The sequence below is a fragment of the Chanodichthys erythropterus genome, chromosome 16 (assembly GCF_024489055.1).
Source record: "Chanodichthys erythropterus isolate Z2021 chromosome 16, ASM2448905v1, whole genome shotgun sequence".
Lineage (NCBI taxonomy): Eukaryota > Metazoa > Chordata > Actinopteri > Cypriniformes > Xenocyprididae > Chanodichthys > Chanodichthys erythropterus.
Genome location: NC_090236.1, coordinates 26,793,810 through 26,809,227, shown reverse-complemented (window position 1 = coordinate 26,809,227; position 15,418 = coordinate 26,793,810). Strand labels below are relative to the sequence as shown.

Below are 15,418 nucleotides of genomic sequence, written 5' to 3'. Positions count from 1 at the left end.
AGTCACGTGATTTTAGTAAACGAGGCTTAAATGTGTCATATTTAATCCACGCAGCTTTCAGTTGACAATATTGTTTGAAGTTATAAATAACGGAGCATGAATGAATAAGTAAAGAGCGGGATGTGCTTGATATTAAAAAATAATAATAAAAGCGCAATAAGCCGCGAGAGAGAACTGAATACTGATAGGATGGTTTCTGTGCATAGTGGCCTGTCTTTGGTTGCGCGCCTAAAGGTAATATTTTAAAATGCCACCATGTTGAGGACACATAAACACAATCGATGTAAGCACAGTGCGTTGTTCTGCTCCTCAGTTGGTAACTCAACCTTACAGCGAAATCCCTGCACAATTAATTCATTATTGCAACTTATTTATTGTTTGTTGCATTTGTTTGTTTTTGGTTGTCTGTGGACATAATAAAGTTACTATTATTGAAATGTTATTGAAAAAAAAAACACACACACACATATATATATATATATATATATATATATATATATATATATATATATATATGTGTGTGTGTGTTTCAATAATAGTACAAACATTTCAATAATAGTAACATATATATTTATCTATATATATATATATAAAATAAAATTATTTTATTGTTTTTTTAGGTTACCTAAAAGGTTTAACCTAAAATAAAATAAAAAAATCGCTCTTTGGTCAAAAAAGTTTCCCGACCCTAGATTTATGAATGTACCTGTATGTTATGTATATAATATAATAAATAAAATACTAAATATAATTCATTAATAATCCACATAAATAGGTTTAATAATAACTAATTAAAAACAAATGTATAAATGTATTATTAAATAAATGTAATAAATATATGTAAAATAAGCAAAGCTATACATTTTAAAAGACCAACTTTATTGGGGTTATGGGTGATCTGTTTGTTAAAAAAAATAAATGTACCATGCAGTAGATTTCAGTCAATGACATTTTCATAGTCAATAAGTGAAGAAATAAAATGTTTGATACTTTTAGAGCACTCTTTTTTTAAGTTTTCTAACAATTTAGTAAAATTATAACGCATAAGCAGGCTCTTGTTACACAGATCTACTATTACCTCTGACTCTCTTTTATGCTGATAGAAAGATGGAAGCATTTCAATGTCTATATTTTTGTTTTTGTACTCTTACTCCAGTTTGTAAGTTTCCTCCAGTGATGCCTGAGTTGTTGAGCTTCTTCAGTTTCTTTCTTTTTTTCTTTCTTTCTTCCTTTCACCTCACAGACTTTAAGTTTGAGTAACAAAAAGTCACTGAGAATCTGTAGTGTTGTTGCTCAGGACACTGTGTTCTTCTGTTTATTTCTTCTGCGAGCCCTGCATGACCTGATCATAGGAAGGAGGAGGCTGGCTGTAGTAGGACGGCAGGGCTGAATACACTGCAGTCACGTGACCGGGGTGGGTCTGCACTGGGTAGACGGTGGAAATGACTGCAGTCTCTGAGTCTCCATAACTGTGAAAGCCAGCCTGATGCAGTCCTGCCAACACACAGAGACAACATACACAGCAGATCAAACCACATTAATGGTGTTTGCAGGACAGGGGCATACAGAGAGAGTACCTGGAGATATGATGGGGTGTCTGGTGAAGGCCACGTTAAAATCAGGTTCCCCAGGTGGAGGGTAAGGGTGGACACGTCTGCGAATGAAGTACCCAGTACTGCAGCAGCACAGAATTCCAATTATCAGCAACAGCCTAAGGACCAATCAAAAATAGCCCATAAAATCACATGAATTGCTCCAATCCAGGATGGCAGCACTTTCATCTCACAGCGAGATAGGGATGTGCAACGATTAATCGTTTGCAAAATAGAAGTCTGTGTTTATGTAATATATGTGTGTGTTCTGTGTATAATAATTATGCATATATAAACACACACACATACATGTATAAATTAAAGAAATATATGCATGTTTAAATAAATATATATTTTATATTACATATAAATATTTTATATATAAATCTAACATTTTTCTTAAATATATACATGTATGTGTCTGTATATATATATGCATAATTATTATACACAGAACACACATATATATTACATAAACAAAGACTTCTATTTTGCAAACGATTAATTGCGATTAATCGTTGCACATCCCTACAGCGAGAAGATCACTGTACTTTGCAACCTTACAGAGGACGAAACGGTTTGGAAAATGGATGGATGTTCCAATAAACCCTCTGAGCCAAATAACATTTTGAATGCAACTTCCCCAAAAAAACTCCTGTAGTTATAAAAAACAATTTGAAAATGAAGCAAGTGACTCACCAGAAATACCATATTCTCTGACCAGAAAGGGCTCGAACACAGCATTGTGTTCCACAGCAGTCCTCATATGTCTTGCATCTAAAAGACAGACACATATTCTTCCTCAGTCCTTACTGTAGCCCTTCAATATGGCTTGAAGTTCATGCTAAAATATGTATGATTGGTTATACGGTATATTCATACATACTACCGTTCACAAGTTTGGGGTCAGCCAAGGATGCATTAAATTGACACGGGCTGTTACACTGGTTAAAATAGCTGATTTCTCTGGATTTAAACATTGTTGGAACCAACTGGGATAATGTACAAATCAACAAAATATACTGTATAACATTTTTAGTGTTTTTTTTGGATATTTTAATCAAAAAAACGTACATATTGTGCCTTTAAGCACCGCAACTGTTTTCAACATTTATAATACTAAGAAATGTTTCTTGAGCAGCAAATCGGCATATTAGAATGATTTCTGAAGGATCATGTGACACTGAAAACTGGCTGCTGAAAATTATATATATTAAAATAGAATGTTTTTTTTTATTGTAGGCTAATAATATTTCACAAAATTATTGTTTTTACTGTATTTTTTATCAAATTTCAAGTTTGAATAAAACTTTTGGACGGTAGCATTTATATATATATATATATATATATATATAGAGAGAGAGAGAGAGAGAGAGAGAGAGAGAATTTATTCAGTTGCACTGTAAATAAATAAGAGTTATATCACAGTAAGAAAAGGTGACCATCATCTACAAATTTATATAGTTTATTTACAGTTTAATCATAGTTTAAGATAAAACCTAGTAGTTGGTGCTGCACAAATGATTTGTGGGCACTGCACAAGCAAAATTGATGAATGTATGTCCTGTTCTGAACTGAATGTAGTTAAGGAGCATGAAGTACTGTCTGCTGTGGCTGCAGGAGAATTAATCAGTGGGTTTGGTGTGAAGACTGAACTGTTTGTACCTCACCTCCTGTGGCGTATGTCAGAGGCTGGGAATACGGGAGCACTTGTGATAAATTACTTTTATTGAAACTAGTAAAGGGTTTGGAGGGGGTCTGAGCTGAAGAATTCTCTTTTTTTCAATGTGCATCTGAATGAACCGCTGTTCTACTTTTAAAGGAAAAGGGGTGAGGTTAGTACAGATAGGGGTAGTGAAGGTCCTGGTTTTTTAGCTTCTTGTTTCTGTCCTTCACACACATATATATATGTGTGTGTGTGTGTGTGTGTGTGTGCGTGCGTGTGAAGGACAGAAACAAGATTTTATATATATATAAAATCTATTATACGTACATGAAGTATACTGGATAATCTCCTTCGAAATACCAACAGTACTTTTTTTCAGCAACAGCCTGCAAAAGAAGATTTTGTTTTTATTTTTTTTAAAATAACGTCACATATGTGCAGAAGTGATTATCTCTAAACTGATTCAGTTTTCATGGAAGAGCATACAAGCTGCAACTAACCCAATTATTCTGAAAAGAAAAAAAAAAAAAAATTTAAACACTGTTTGAAATCAGACATTTCAGGCAACTTTTGTGTTTTCTCTCTTCTGTCATTTTGTCTTGTTTGCATAAAGTTGTGAATTACCATGTTGTGACACTCAAGTTTTTCCTGTCCAGCCAGTTGAGACAACTGTTTACAATGGTTTCCAGTGATTAAATACGATAAACTACTGGCCCATTTTACCAGACATAACCCTATTTATATGCTAAAACCAACACAAAATTAACCACTGCAAAAATAGCAAATAAAAAATAAATGACTATGACAGTTTCAACCTCAGGAACTTATTGTGTCCTTTAAAACCATATTTTAACATAATGGGCATTTTTGTGACAGTTGTGGACTGCATCTGACACCATGGTTCATGAAAAATAAACTACAAAGAGCTTTTTGTCTGAGTCCTGGACAAGAACAATAAACAATGTTTTGTGCTAGATGGACAAAGTCTGTGTGTGGAATATATTGTAAGATATTTGTGTCACAGAGACTGGCGGAGCAAGATATGCACGACAACAAAATGATAATACAAAATAAAGTCTAGTTCAAAACTAACGTGTTGTTGTTAACTTTGCTGAAAATAATCAAAATAATGAAATGCTGTTACTCACCTCAGCAAATAAAAGTGTGAAGAGGAGGCCGCATAATTGTCGCATTCTGTATTCAGGCCTCACAGCGCGAGATCAGCCTGCTGTACCTGTCTTACCTCAAGACCCGACAGAGAATTCAAGACACATGCAGAGGTCACTGAACCCGCTCGACAGCGGTGATGCTCGTTGTTTGATGATGGGTTGTTGATCCACATGTCCTGGACTGGAACATTATTAGACCCTCAAGCAGCGCTCGTGCAGTGGCATCGCAGTTCCCCATTATACAGTGAGGAGCATGAGAAGGATGACATCACATGACTTTACATCACAAAGACACGCTTGTGCAGCTCTCCTTTACACATTTAGTCACCAAATAACCTAAACTAGACTTCTTACTGATTACACTTCTAACAGCTAGTAGTTTTTTTTTTCCCTTCTTTTTTTCAAATCTTGCTAGTTTTGTGCGCTTTCGTTAGGGATCTACGTTACTTCACACAATCAATGTTGTGTTAAAACTAAAAGGCACTTAAATATAGCTTATCCCAAAAAGTTGAGCAGTAAGCACGAATTTATCATCAATTTATGATTATTACCGTAATAACAATCTTTAATTTATTATTAAAGTTATCCAGAAATTAAAATTCTGTCATTGTTTACTCACCCTTCAGATGAGTTCAAACCTATGTCGTTCTTTTATCCGTGAAAGATATTTTGAGGAAGGTTTTTTTTTTTTTTGTCCATACAAAGGATATCAATCCAAAACTGTTTGCTTTACCAATATTCTTCAAAGTATCATCTTTTTTCTGCAGAAGAAATAAAGTCATGTTTAGAACGACATGAGGGTGAGCCTGAGAGAGACAGAATATTAATTTGGGGGGTGAACTATCCCTTTAATCTTTACCTTCAATATCCAGTGCTGGGTCGTTAGTGATTACATGTAATCTGGATTACATAATCAGATTCCGAAAATTAAGTACTTGTAATTTTATTATATGACATGTTAAAATACTCATAATCAGACTAGTTACTTTTTATTGATTACATATTATTCACACAATGGCAGTAAATCATTCATAATTTATTGATTCTCCCTGCTACTTTTTCATGCTTTAAATTTTCCTTTCTAAAAAGCATCATATACATGGGTCAATGACGTGACTGGTCATTTTTTGGTCTTTTTTTTTTTTGGTACAAAGCCCTTAATAATAATAATAATAATAATAAACAAAGATATGACATCCAAAGTAAGGTAGTACAACTAGATCTCTTTTATTGAATCCAAAAGGTTTTAATTTTATTTTGCTACATATAAAGGTATTTTAAAGATTTTGAAGTGTCAAAAGGTCATTCGGTTTAACCGTCCAAAGGTTGATATAGCCATTTAATTTGTGATTAAAATATCTTAAAATAAATTTATTTTTTTTTTTTATTCTGGCATGATTTTATAGTATGATTTATAGATTTTATAACATAGTGGAAAATGGTATTACAATTATGTGTAGAAGTCATTGCTTTGTTATGAGAAAAAAGGTTCAGGAAAAATGAATTTCATTGATGTCATTTGGAGTAATCAATATAAAGTCAGGATGTAACATCATTCAGACGTCTGCAAAGGACCACACGGTCATGAGGCAAAGTAACTAACTCTCTTTTAACTATTTAAAAAAATTCATGTTTTCACTTGTTCATTCGCATGTCCCAAAACATTGTGTCATTTGGTACAACCGTCTTCTAGTTTTGTGAAATTGCCCTTGTTTGGGAAACCCTGACTATGTAATGTTTAATGCACTTCATGTTATTGATAACAAAGAATGGAATATTTTTTCATTGTATTTTTATATCAGTATGGTACAATATTATCTGTTTCAATTCAATGTGGTAAATGAGTTGGGTCAAAAGTAATCTAAATGTAATCAAAAAGTAGTCTGATTATATTACCTAAAATGTGTAAAGTAATGGATTACATTACTAACTAAAATTTTTGTCATGTAATTTGGAATCAGTAAAGGACTACAATTTATAATTAATCCACCCATCACTGTTAATAATCTACTCCAAAGTAGGCAACAACAGATAAAAAAAAAATCACCACTAACAACAATTTATCATTTGGATCTTTTATTGCGGCATATGGTTCCAGTGTTTTTCACTGATATTTTCCCAGAAATCCGAAGAATACAATTTGCGTAGGTACAGACGACCATTTTCTGTGTTTAATTAATCTTCTCTCAAACATCAGTAGCATTACTATACAAAAATATACATTTGTGTTCACACTCTAGGAAGAACAGATATTCTGAACATTTTTCAATAAAAAGTCCAATTTAAAACAACATTCTCGTACCATGATAGCACAAAGCAAAGAGATGTCTTCAGAAATCACGTTGCCTGTATAGACACATATATAAAGTCTTTGCTCAAAACTGAAACTCTTACAACAATGAAGTTCAGATCAAAGAGGTATTGTATCATTTAGATCTTCCCATCATCAAACATAAAAATTAAAGTCCTGGCTTGGGTATGACACTATTTTTGAATGTGGCAGTGATGATTACACTCATAATACCAGAGAAATTCCATTGGCATTTATATAATAACAGTATTTGCATAGATCAATAAATGACTAATGACAAGTAAACTGAAATAGTCAGTCTCAAAAAAGAAAGAAAAAAAAAAAAAAGGGAAAAATACATTCTACTGTAGAAACATTTATCTAGTGTTGATTTAAGATTTTCAAAGTATAAATAAAAGATTACTCTTTCCAAGTAGCAAACATTTCAATTTAATATTGAAATGATTCTAAAGAATTTCAAAATTCTAATTAGCCAGGAAGGTTTTGGTTTGCAAAACTAAACTAATACACAACCCTTGTCCAGTATTAAAAATTTGTACTTAGCTTAAACATTCCCACAACACAGAAAAAAAAAACAAAAACAAAACAAACAGTACTTCTAAATTTTTAATGTAACAAAGAAGCCAAAATATTGTAATGCTTTTTCTAGACAAAATTAGTCTATTTTGCGTATATTCCGACATTAGCACTATATAATCTACACTGTGTTCATTTTAACACAGCAAAACATGAGTGTTTGTGTAGTAGCTTAAAGGGATAGTTCACCCAAAAATGAAAATTTGATGTTTATCTGCTTACCCTCAGTGCATCCAAGATGTAGGTGACTTTTTTTCTTCAGTCGAACGCAAATTATGATTTTCAACTGCAACCGCTGCCCTCTGTCGAATAATAGCAGTAGATGGGAACTTCAACTATAACAGTAAATAAAACTTGCTTAGACAAATCAAAATTAAAACCTGCGGCTCGTGACGACACATTAATGTCCTAAGACACGAAACGATCGGTTTGTGCGAGAAACCGAACATTATTTATATAATTTTTACCTCTAATACACCACTATGTCCAACTTCGTTCAGCTTCCTGTTAGTGAGGTCAAAAAACGCGTTGTTATGACGGAAATGTCTCGCCCATATACTTCAATGAGCGCGAGACATCACTTCCGTTGTCAGAGTGCGATCTGACCTCACTCACCGGAAGCTGAACAAAGTTGGACATAGTGGTGTATTAAAGTTAAAAAATGATATAAATACTGTTTGGTTTCTCGCACAAACAGATCGTTTCGTGTCTTAGGACATCAATGTGCCGTCACGAGCCGCAGGTTTTAATTTGGATTTGTCTATGGAAGTTTTTTTGACTCTTATTGTTCAAGTTCCCAATCACTGCTATTATTTGAATGACAGACGGCAGCAGTTGCAGTTAAAAATCATAATTTGCGTTCGACTGAAGAAAAAAAGTCATCTACATCTTGGAAGCACTGGGGGTAAGCAGATAAACATCAAATTTTCATTTTTGGATGAACTATCCCTTTAATAAATACAAATATTTAAAACAAATAGTCAATTAAATAACAGTTTTGGCTGCTACTTTTTGTGGATTTTAAAACTCACAATCTAAGCAGATTTAATTAATCAAGCTAAATAAAAAGGTTTCAATGTAGTAACATAAAACATAATCTTCTAAATTAAGATCTACTCAATTTAAAACGACCTATGGCCTAAAATCATCATGACTACTAGCACAAAAAAAAAAAAAAAAAAAAAGCAAAGCAAAATAAAAAGGAAAAGTAATTTGCACAACCATTCAAAAAAACACACAAGACACCATTTCGGCAAAGTCCAGGACCTGATTCTAACAGTAACAAAGCCACTAAAAAACACTCACCCAATGATTGTAGAGCAACTGCGTAAACAAGATACAAGGTAGTACTTGGTAGTGACACTACTGAAGAGCAGCTTCATCTTTGACATCTGCACTATGAGAATTAAAAGACATCAGGTCGGCCTCTGCTTTGCCCTCGGACCAGCTGCTCTTCAGAGACTGTGGCTCATCAGAAAAACCCTGATTGACATCAGTTTCTGAGGGGAAAGGTGAGGACTCGTTTGGTTGCATGGGATATTCTGCAGGCAGAGCGGATGACTCGAGATGAAGGCCGGCGGGGTCAATGAGCAGGGAAGAGATGTCTATAGGAGGCACAGAAGATTCGAGCGATGGGATTGAAGAATTCAAAGACGCCATGTCTGTCGGCATGCTATGATCAAGAGGCAGATTTGGGAGAAGAGGGTGGGAGAGAGAAAGGGGAGGAGAAACATCTGAAGGTGGTGTAACAGAGGAACTGAAATCCACAGCAGGGTATTGCTCTGTAATTTTCTCGTCAAGACAAGGAACCTCACGGCCTTGAAGCTCCTCTGCAAAAAGAGACACATTTTTCACAACTTAGACTTGAGCTCTCCGATTGAATCCTGTTCACCTAAAATGAGCAAAGCTGCCTCACCAACACCTGATACGTCAACGTCCTCTCGGACAGCTAGGGATGTGTTTGTCATGTCAATGGACGAAACGGATAGGTCCAGTCGGTCTGCCATGTCTGACACCTCTGAATTCATCATGGCCACTTCTGACTGATCTGAGAAACCTGGAGGAACCATTGCTTTGATGCATTACAATGTCTTTTCATGGTTCTTACTCTACAGAAGAGACAGATGAAGCACATATTTTGATGGCTTACCAGGATCCATGACTCTCTGAATGGGAGGTGGAAGTGGGGTTTCAAGATCCAAGCCGCTCATTGACTGACCAGACGCCATTAAGGGCACCTGAGGATATCGATTCCAGTAACACTGTTTTAAGTATATCTACCAAAAAATTCAAACCTGAAGCAAATTTGTTAATGTTGTTCAACCAATTTATGCACATGTGTGAAAAATTTAAAGGGATTATCAAACCGCAAAGGCTGTGATTTAATTAAATAAATACATGTTCTTACACGTGAGCAGCTTATTATCTGCCAGTGTTTGCAGCATCATTTTGGTCAAAATAAAAGTATCATGGTTTAGAGTTTGAAAATAAAGAACGTAAGACAGCGGTAATTTTACAGATGTAGTGAGCAGAGTGAACTATCCCTTTAAATAATATGACATCATACTACAGTCTTGTGAAAAAACTACCTCTGTGAATCCATTTGTAGGAAATTCTTGCTCTGGCGTCCCTGCCACAGGAGAAGTGATTTTTTCAGATTTTGGGCTGTCGGGTTGTGCTGGGATTCGGTGCAAGTAGCCATATCCAATGCCACAGCCAAGACTACAAAGATGTAGGAAGTTATCAAGATGTAAATTATTTCCTCATAACAATGACTGGGTCAGGACTTCATTACAGTATTTTATCCTCAGTAACAGGGTTATTACCTTCCTTCTCCCCCCCAGGCACCATTTGGTGTGACAACCACTTCCCTGCATTTATTGGTATCTGTATTGTAGACCAGCAACTTCAATGGTTTTCCCTCATGGGCTTCAATTAAGGAGAAGAAATCCTCTGACTGTTGGGAAATCAAAGCATTGCTTTATTGTAAATAACTTGCATGTTTGCTTTTGTTCTTTTTTAACACCATCCCAGCTTCTATGGCTATTTGCATGTTGAGAAAAATGTAAATCTACAGCTGTAGAATGATTGCTAAATATGATCACTGAAGGCTGTGAAAATAAATCTGCATTGTTTATCCTTTTGATCTTTCATAAAAAATAAACAAGTCACAAAAATCTAACCTTTCGTTGAAGTAAAACTAATGAATGTGGGCGAGGGTCACATTATGAGATAGATGTTTTTCTCTAATACAAGTTGGCCACAATAATTGGTACCCCTAGAAATTCTTACGAGTACAATATATCTGAAGTACATTCCCTTAATATTTACAATTAGCACACCAGGGTGACTAGGAACATATAAACATATTGAACAGTATAAACATGAGATAATACAATGGCCAAATTCCCTTAATTATCTATCACAATGAATAAAACTAAAGAATATAGTTCTGATGTGCAGCAAAAGATTGTAGAGCTTCACAAATTAGAAAGTAGCTCTAATAAAATAGCTAAAGCATTAAAAATTGCCATTTCCACCAATAATTAAGTGCCCAGTTTCACAGACAAGGCTTAAGCTTAGTCCCAGACTAAAAAGCATGTTTGAGCTCTTTTAACAGAAAGCAACCTTCACTGACATATCTTAAAATATGTCACAGTCATTGTTTTGTCTCAAGATGCACATCTAAGGCACGTTTATAAAAGCTACTTAAACGTCCAAATTTAACTTATGCCTAATCCTGGCTTAATCTAAGCCCTGTCTGTGAAACCTGGCCAAGAACTTCCAATCAACAGGAAATGTTACAAATCTGCATGGAAGGACGCATGTCTACTGTCTATATTGTCTTAACGTACGTTGAGGAGGATAGTCCGAGTGGCCTAAGACTCTCCAAGGATCACAGATGGAGAATTGTAGAAAATAGTTGAGTCTTGTGGTCAGAAAGAAATATATATATATATATCAGTGCCTACATCACCAAAAGTGGTTTGGGAGGGTTTCAAAAAATCCTCGGCTCGCCCTCGTTCAAAAACAAACTCCAGCTTATTCATTTGTCAGACACTACCGGAACTTCACATGGAACTGGGTTATATGGTCAGATTAAAAAAAAAAAAAAAATGGCAGCAACCCATGAGATGGGTTTGGTGCACACAAGCAATGCTATATGATCATTACCAATCATAATGTACGACATGGATCTACTAAACTTGGGTATGACATGTATGTAGACTGTACGATGATGATGGTCATGGCTAGGAAAAAAAGGCCAACTTGGCATGCCAATTTTGCAAATGGAGCTTGAGGTAAGTAGTTTTAAGTTTTAGGGCCATGTCGCATTGACTAATATGCCATTTCATTTTTATTGGTTTGTCAGAAGATGGTCATAGCAGCAAACACACTTTGAGATGATCATACTAAATTTCTGACAGTATCAGCAAATTATCACAGGCTATCTTTGGTCCCAAGACCGTGACAACGGCCTATTTTTCTGCCAGAGGTCCTTGAAATCTTGTTCAGATACATGGCATCAAATACCAACAAATAAAGAAATAAAAAGTTGAGCCTCTGCTCAGCCTCTGCTAGAAATCGTATAAGGGGCCGTGGATGGAGCTTTCATCAGGACAATGATCCAAACAAACATCAAAATAAAAAAATAAATAAAGATTCACTGAGGACAAAATTAAGGTTCTGCCATGGCCATTCCAGTCACCTGACCTGAATCCTTCAGATAAACTGAAGAGGAGAGTGTATCAACATGGACTTGGGAATTTGATGGATCTGGACAGATTCTATATTGAGGAATGGTCTCTGATCTCTTGTCAGGGGTTCTCCAAACTCATCAGGTATAATAGAAGACCACCAATGTGGGCAACGTGTATTTCATAAACATTTATTTCATAATGAGCCCCCCCACACACAAACTTCAATGCAAGTGTGAATGTTAGATTTTTGAGATTTTTCTCAATAAAAGGTCAAAATGATTAACAACGAAGATTTATTTACACAGGCTTCTTTGGTCATACTTACCAAGGGTGCCAATAATTCTGACCATGACTGTATATCACGTTTTTTTCCGATCTATTTTTGCTAAAAACTCAATTTGAATTTCTTCAAAAGTGTTAAATGAGTAAAAAAAAAGTTTCTCACAGGATTGAATCCAGTACAATCTAATAAAACATGCTTCAGGGATGAATGGTTCTGACAGAAAGAACACAGTAGTGGATATTCTCCTAATGTTAAAAACTTGCGTGTCGCCCTGGAATGGCCTGTTCCACAATGGGTATAGACAACCTGGTCCCATCAGTTTGAAAATTGATAGCAACTTCTTCTCCCAACATTCAGGATTATTTCATGCAGTTTGTTCATAGTATAAGATCCCAATAACTTGCAATGCATAGAAACAACAATCAAGCATTCATGATAATAAATCACATCTTACATCTTGCAGAACCTGGTCAGCTCCAACAATGAAGTCTGAATGCTCCTGGAGTCCGGCCAGTGCTGCCGGTGAATTTGGCTCCACATCCTAAAACCGGAGGGTGCAAAGTAATTACACAAAAAGCCAAAGTATTTAAAGAAATGCAGAGATTGCTTATTAGACACAAAGATCACTTACAAGAACATGCCAAACATTTTCATTGGCTCCATGAAAGCTACAGAAGCGGACACTGGCTCCCAGAAGTCCTTGACCTCCCCACATGTTGCTGGGAACCACTTCCAATTCCCGGATCCTCATGGTCTTTGTACTATACACTTCCATTTTCACTGGTTTCTCCACATTAGCCTTGAGGAGGTCCTTGAGCAAATCATTCTCCTGATTCTGTTCAGATAGAATATGACCCATTATAATCCAAGCAACAGTGACCACATCTACAGTACATGAAAATCATTTCTGATTAACAACCATATTTTGGTTAAAGGGTTAATTCACCCAACTCATTTACTGGACCTTGAATGATGCCAATAATGTTTCTTTATATGGGGGATACAAAAAAAACCTTGGATTTCATCAAAAATGTCTTTATTTGTGTTCCAAAACTGAACGAAGGTCTTATAGGTTTGGAACGACATGAGGGTGAGTACATAATGACAGAAATTTCATTTTTGGGTGAACTAACCTTTTAAGTCTTTATTCCAACTAAGACATGTACTTTTATTTGAAGTTACTGACTACTCTGAAACATTGAGGATCATTATTTATAAGACATTTTGAAGTGTTTACATGAAGAATGCATAATCAAAATATGAAAACTATATTACATATAGTTATATATAATATCTAATTACAATATTAATTAGAATATTCTTGTGTATGTAAACCTAATCAATGTTGACAATGATTACATCACTGTCACTGATTACTGAACTCAATTAGGGGATGCAAAGAGTTTTACAAATACAAACTTACAAGACGATTATTGCCAATGGATATGATGAAATCAAAAAAGGGCTCCAAACCAGCTTTCTCAGCGGGCGAGTCCTCTTGAATCTGTAAAGGAATTGGAGTAAATTACTGCAGAGCACAAATTACATTCAGATCTGTGGAGACTTTATATTTCAAATGCATTTAAATTCCTATTTATTGACGTTGTATGCATTATAGTGCACACTGGGAAGTTTAATAACATCCACCGAATTGTGTGTAATCTCAAATAGTGCTGTCAAACGATTAATCGCATACAAAATAAAAGTTTGAGTTTGCATAATATGTGTGTGAGTAATGTGTGTAAATAATATGTATGTATAAATACACACAAATTAATGTATATATTTAAGAGAAATATGTTATTTATGTACAAAAAATGTATTTATATATAATATAAATTATATACAAATATAAATAAATACATATACTTGTAAATATTTCTCAAATATGTCAAATATTGTATTTATATATGCATAATAATTACACACAGTACACCCACATATATTAGGCAAACTCAAACTTTTATTTTCTATGCGATTAATCGTTTAACAGCCTTAATCTCAAGTAATGAATATCTGTAAGAATATGTTTATATAAATATTACGTTATGTCACTCTCCCCCTGCGGGTTCATTCTTCAATGACGTGGCGGCTACGCGTAAACATATTACTAAATCCAGGAGCTGTTGGGATTACTGACCATGACACTATAGTAAAACAAAAAACATACAAACTATGCAAACACTTTTACACACTGAAGACTATGTAACGTGACCTTAATGTAAGTAAACGCAAATGTTAAACAAGAAGGTGTTTTCGGACCTGTCAGATTTACAGAACCTATAAAATATGCAGTTGCCACTTTGCAAGCACTTTTCTAAGCTTGAAAAGACTTTCCCATGTGTTTATACTGTGTATCTGACACGGCTGTTTATTTATAAGATCATTTAAAAATATATAACTGCACACACTCAAAGCTAAAGCAATGCGGACATTAGAACTTCATCAAAGCATAGCTAGCATACAAAGCTGCTTGCTGTCAAATGCACTCAGCAAAATTAAAGACATTTACCCCATGCACGTGATATCCTTCTGTTCCCCCCTCAGGTGCACCACTGCTCTGCGTTAAACCCATTGTTCTTAAGGGTTTCGATGTTTTGCAATGTTATGTTTAGCTCTCTGAACAAACGACCCAGACAGAGATTACTCATCACATCGTGGCCATGTTTTCCATCCGGGCAGGAGAGAGCAATCGAACGTGATACCAACGATCAAAGGATTTTTCTATCTCGGAACTCACGTCGTTTATTTTGAATATTTGCCAGTTAATTCTCATTCTCAAAACTAAATCTAACCCCAAACCTCAACAGCTGCTCTGATTCAGAGATTATCTGCCTTTATTTCTTTAGGTGGCCTAATAGTGCACCCCAGAAGACAAACGAGGGCCTCTCTTCACAGATCACATTTTCCTCTACTTTTGCTGAAGAACTGCAGTTTAATTAATAAGTTGAATGAGGCTAAATTGCGTAATTACAATACAAAATGTATTCATATCATTAAATATAATACAACAAAAAGATTTTTTGTGTGTGTGTGTGTGAGTAGTCACACATATTTGCCTTAAAGGGGTAGTTCACCCAAAAATGAAAATTCTGTCATCAATTACTCACCCTCAAGTTGT

General features: G+C 35.0%; 2 protein-coding genes across 2 annotated transcripts; both read right to left on the bottom strand.

Annotated features, from left to right (window-relative positions):
- Positions 1 to 621: 621 nt before the first annotated feature.
- Positions 622 to 4,593, bottom strand: vopp1a (VOPP1 WW domain binding protein a). Its single transcript, XM_067363649.1, has 5 exons — positions 4,407 to 4,593; positions 3,586 to 3,644; positions 2,292 to 2,369; positions 1,578 to 1,711; positions 622 to 1,494 (listed from the first exon to the last, which is right to left on the bottom strand). The coding sequence occupies exons 1-5, from the start codon at positions 4,449 to 4,451 to the stop codon at positions 1,316 to 1,318; spliced, it is 495 nt and encodes a 164-aa protein (XP_067219750.1). The 5' UTR covers positions 4,452 to 4,593; the 3' UTR covers positions 622 to 1,315.
- Positions 4,594 to 8,220: 3,627 nt separating this feature from the next.
- Positions 8,221 to 15,201, bottom strand: gorasp1a (golgi reassembly stacking protein 1a). Its single transcript, XM_067363648.1, has 9 exons — positions 14,810 to 15,201; positions 13,721 to 13,801; positions 12,929 to 13,132; positions 12,752 to 12,838; positions 10,140 to 10,270; positions 9,903 to 10,035; positions 9,464 to 9,551; positions 9,230 to 9,370; positions 8,221 to 9,143 (listed from the first exon to the last, which is right to left on the bottom strand). Exons 1-9 carry the CDS (start codon positions 14,870 to 14,872, stop codon positions 8,677 to 8,679), a joined length of 1,395 nt encoding a protein of 464 aa, XP_067219749.1. The 5' UTR covers positions 14,873 to 15,201; the 3' UTR covers positions 8,221 to 8,676.
- Between the last annotated feature and the right edge of the window lie 217 nt (positions 15,202 to 15,418).